This window comes from Anopheles arabiensis, chromosome 3 (genome assembly GCF_016920715.1).
Source record: "Anopheles arabiensis isolate DONGOLA chromosome 3, AaraD3, whole genome shotgun sequence".
Taxonomy (NCBI): domain Eukaryota; kingdom Metazoa; phylum Arthropoda; class Insecta; order Diptera; family Culicidae; genus Anopheles; species Anopheles arabiensis.
This window is the reverse complement of record NC_053518.1, coordinates 56,765,470-56,770,418: the sequence shown is the minus strand read 5'-3', so window position 1 is coordinate 56,770,418 and position 4,949 is coordinate 56,765,470. Positions and strand designations below refer to the sequence as shown.

The window sequence follows — 4,949 nt, the reverse complement described above, 5'->3', positions numbered from 1 at the left end:
GAGCCGGAAATTCAGAAGTTTACGCATGCTAGGTGGTATACCCTTCCAGTTCTCACAACCTGGATTAATCGGAAGCTCGATCGATACCCGACGCATCGCATCGCCAATCGCTTCATTTCGATTGTTATGCAACAGAGTTAAGGTTCGATAGAACTTACCGCACCGTTCGCGAAGCGCTGATACGGCACTGCTCCAAGCCAGCGTTGCGACTTTCTGCTTAACAGCAACAGCAGCAGCAGCAGCAGCAATCGTCATCACCCAGCGTTGCCACTAACACGGGAAATACTTCCACACTAGGTCAGCAACACTAAAATTTTAAATTGTTTCGAACTAAATGCATCAGTTTTTCTTTTTCATTCAATTCATATTTTATTTTTCTTTGTAAGCTTTACCAAACGTAAATGACATAATCCTTTTCCAAATACTTATAAAAAATAGCAAGTTCTCTGACGTTTCCTCAAGTTTCAAGGCAAACAAATTATTATTAAAAGCATACCCCAAAGATTAACAGAAAATATTAATGAAAGATCGTAGATATTATCATCGAGTCAGCATTAAATTATCACCTCGAACACACTAGCAAAGGTAATAAATTTAAAGTTAAGCACAATTCCTGAGAACATGTAGGTGTTTTGATTTAAAAATGAAGATAGAAAGTTTAAAATTTGTAACTTAAGTTCGAAAAGTTCTTGATTTGTCTAGTTTTGGCAGAAGACATCCTCACTTTGAACCCGTTTATTTGTTTGGTTTAAGCCATACAACTACCATTATCGTGATTAAATTTGACTGTAAAAAGTGAACAAAATGTGTCATGTAACAAAAATACTTTTTCGTAATTGTGAAGACTACAAACTAAATAAAGAAGTATCTCGCCATGTTCTTTAATGTTCAGACTTTTTTAAAGCACTACATTATGACTAAGAAGCTGAACAGTGTTCATGTGTTTTGATTTAAAAAAAAGCCAAACTGACAACTTATGTTTAGAAGAAACGTAATTAAATTATCTTTTTCATAAATTTGCTACACTGACATAGCGTTGTTGTTTGCTGCAAACATTTAGTGCTTTGTTTTAATATGTTTGGTTTTAACCATAAAACTACCAATATCGTTGATTTTATTTGATTATCAAAAATGTAAAAAAAAACAACAAACTTTTTCGTTACTGTAATGTGTAAAACCCCAGCTTAAATAAAGAAGTATCTCGCTAAGCGATTTATCGTGATCAGAGTTGTCTTAAAACACTACATAAATCAAGGTTAAGTCAATATTGGCACTAATATGAACTTATGATTGTTAAGTCTAATAGCTAAACACATGTGATTTGATTTCAACTTAATATTAAGAAAACTGAGCTTAGTAAATAGTATTTGAACTATCTTTGTTTTACATTTACTTGTTTGCTGTTGTTTTAGAAAACATCCTCACTGAGATATCGTTTAGAGCTTTGTTTTCTTATATGTTTGGTTTAAGCCATAATGATTATCAGAAATATAAAGTGTGTGTCATACAACAAAAACTCTTTTTTTGTTATTGTAATGATTAAAAACTAAGCTTTTTTAAGCTTAAATAAAGAAATATCTCGCTAAGCGATTTAATGTATCGTGATTAGATTTTTCTAAAAAAAAAAGCAACTTCACAAGTTAGGTTTAAACTGTGAAGTAATGTCACTCAAATAAACACGCAATGAAGTTCATATTTCCTTGCCTTTTAGGTAACTTTACACTAAATAGTAATCCGAGCACTAATCTAGGTCGCACGTTGCCATTTTTCATCATCTGAATAAAGAAAGCGATTGAAAGAAAACAAAAAATAAATACGATCCTTTATACAGTGCATCATAAACTTACGTTTCCTTTTTACTGTTGCTCCCAATAATCCTGAATCGAAAGCATGTCATCATTCTCAATTTCAAATTTGTAGATCTCATCAAGGTTTGTAAGAACATACTCGTTGGAAAACGTATCGTTGGATGATGCACTTGGCGATTGTTCAGCATTTGGGAGCATACTGGAGCTGCTTTGATTGCTACTTGGAGCAAATATTAACACAGTACGCATTTCTGCTGAAATATATTGTTTGCTACGAGGTTTTTGCATTGCAGGTGCTGTGTATCGACCGAATGCCTCTTGCTTCGGAATATTTGGGTACAGATACGTGAGTTCACCAAGATCACAGATGCGATTTGCTAGGGAACGAACGACAAGATCCTTCGCTGTAAATGGCTGAATATGTAGAACCTGCCTTTGTCCGTCGTTGGATTCGTGCACCCAGGCAATGCTGATCCCTCCCAGTACACTATCCGTGAACCGCAACAGGAAGGTCCCCGGTACACACTTAGCCAGATATTTTTCCGCGGTAGACTTGTGTATGAAGCCGATAATGGTATTGTCAACCCATAGAACCTGTAGGTGATCGCGTATTATTTTCAGTGCGGCATAAAGCCATTCCCAGAATGTATAGTTGCATTCCGGTGTGGTATCCTTGCAGAATTGGGCAAAGCTGATCATTTGGTCGTTTGACACTGAAAACGAAAGTTTATCCTTGTACGCTTTACGATACATGTATTGCATATTTTCATCGGTCAAACCACGACCTACCCGTGCACTAAATGTCATGCTGATTGCTTCGACCAGTCTATTCCAGGGTATTAGATTCGGTACCTCGAATAGTTTGCGATCGGCTTTTGCACATAGGTTGTCCCAGATAATGGTTGTCCATGCCAGTTGTTCCTGATTTACGTGTACTATTACCACTGCTGGAAGTGATAATGTCCACACGGTAACTGTCAGCTCTTCCTGTTCCAAGGTAAAACTTGACTGGAACAAAAGAGCAAACTTCTCGTCCACCACGCGTTTATTTAGTTTCCTGTTGCCGCGGTTTATCTTTTTCAGCCGCATGTTACTGAGGTTCGCTAGGAATTTATTGCTCAATTGGTACTGCAGATTTCCAATGTTATTTTCGATTTCACCAGCTGAGCAATCTGCGGCAGCGTTCGTACTTTGGATTTTTTGTGCTTGAGTCTCGGAAATGATGGACACCGTTACTTTCGGGTTTCCTATCTTCATAATGAGCGCATTGTCGATAAGCAGGCGAACGGTTGCACAAAAGCGTGTGTTCATTTTCATCACTTGCGGTGGTTGATTTTCAACTATGAATGCTTTATGTAGCAACAACTTTATGAAATCCTTCACGTCTGTCATAACCTTCCACAGGTCTGAGTTGATTTCTTGTGAGACATGTTCTCGTAACTGGCTTTTCATTGTCAAGTGTATCTGATCCTTCGTGTTCCACATGATCGCTGCTAAACTTTCATACCATGTTTGTATTTCATCCAGACTGTACGCATTTGTCGAACGGACCTCCGGAAACATTTGCGTTTTCTGCCATTCGAAGATATACTTATTATACACCAAGTTCAGCACCTCTTCGGCTTTTCGTATTGTTTTCTGGAATGCATCTACAAGAGATCTTTGTTTCAGGCTATAGCACTGAATTCGTTTGTTATGGCTTCGCTGATTTGATAGTCGCTGGACGTGATCTTGCCTTTGCAACAAATGCTCGCATTCCTGTGTGAGCTGGTGTGTTTCCTTCCAATTGTTTCGCTCCATTACCTGAAGCTGTTGTAACCCATATAACACATCGGTCTGTTGCCCATCCGACGAAGTTTGCGCAATCGTATATTCTGTTTTACAACCTTTTTCGCAATTTGGTTGTATTTGGTGTAAAAGTTTCAAATATAATTGAGTCAAATTTTGAAAATTTTGGTCTCGAAGCATAATGGCCGACCTACAGAGAAGACATTTCCTCTTATTTGGAAGATTAGCTGATACTTGGTCTACTTCATTGACGAGAGCAGTGAAAAACTTGGCAGCATCAAGTTCATACATCGATTGCATGTTGTTGGTATAAGTTGGCGCGTTGTGCAAATTATCTTTGATCCAATTTCCCAGATGCTGTCGTATTAACACGGGATATTTCAGATCATTTAGGAAATGGAAATGCTCTAAAATACAAGGCGGAAGTTGATGCAACCGAGTCTCCATCCTGTAGTGCCGCCAAGGACATGCACGTTGTCTCAAATACACTGTATTGTGGCGAAAAAGGAAAGATTAGCAAAATCACGCCCATGCTGTGTGGAATGGTATTACTCTACCTCTCTCACTTTATTTCTAAAACTTTTTCCACGCACAAATTCCTGTTCACTTTCGATCCGTTCTTCGCTCATACAGAGCAACTTGTAGAAGGAAATTATTATTCGCACTGTTAGAAATCTTTTAAATTATATCGTATCTGTAAGTAGCCATACGAGATTTAATCTTTTCCGTATCTAATACGACTCACGCAGCTAGACGCGCACGCACATTGGTGTTTTTACTATCGGTGCCGCTGTAAAGCAATTTATTCGGCAGGCTTAGAACTGTCAACTTTTGACTTGTGTTTATTTCGTTTTTACAGGGGTTTTCAATTCATCTCAAGACCGTATGACATTTTGAAGTCATGTTACCGCATTAATACACGATGCGCAATCTCAGAGCGTTTCCACATACACCGAGACTGCAGCTGAGAGATGGCTGTCAGAGAATTGACAACCGGTTTCTCACGCCGGTGTGTGTAGAAGCTCTGAAAAGCGCCGAGATGAGACTTTTAAAATGATGTTGAAAAAATCCTTTTTAATCGCTAAAATGAAGTCAAAAAAGTTTCTTTTACTTTTTAATAATATTTCTACGATTGCGGGCCTTCACGATTCTAGTTAGTTTTTTGTATGGAGTTTGACAATTGGAGGCTGAAATCATGTAAACACTCCATACAAAACCACACAAAAAACTAGCCTGCAATTTTCAGTCTAGATTATTCTAGTCACAAAGCTAGAATTAGATTCGAGTACCTGCTCGAAAACACGGGTTTGTTTACATTTATCCCAAGGTGCATTAAAGAGATCAGGTGATGCA

General features: G+C 37.9%; 1 protein-coding gene across 2 annotated transcripts; it reads right to left on the bottom strand.

Moving 5' to 3' along the window:
• Positions 1-416: 416 nt before the first annotated feature.
• LOC120904516 (signal transducer and transcription activator) lies at positions 417-4,315 on the bottom strand. Of its 2 annotated transcripts, none has more exons than XM_040314547.1 (3): positions 4,154-4,315; positions 1,848-4,084; positions 417-1,775 (listed from the first exon to the last, which is right to left on the bottom strand). In XM_040314547.1, the coding sequence occupies exon 2, from the start codon at positions 4,041-4,043 to the stop codon at positions 1,857-1,859; it is 2,187 nt and encodes a 728-aa protein (XP_040170481.1). In that variant the 5' UTR covers positions 4,044-4,084; positions 4,154-4,315; the 3' UTR covers positions 417-1,775; positions 1,848-1,856. The 2 variants fall into 2 exon arrangements, with proteins under 2 accessions (XP_040170481.1, XP_040170482.1); XM_040314548.1 differs by lacking the exon at positions 417-1,775 and having other exon boundaries at positions 2,413-2,521; positions 2,598-4,084.
• Between the last annotated feature and the right edge of the window lie 634 nt (positions 4,316-4,949).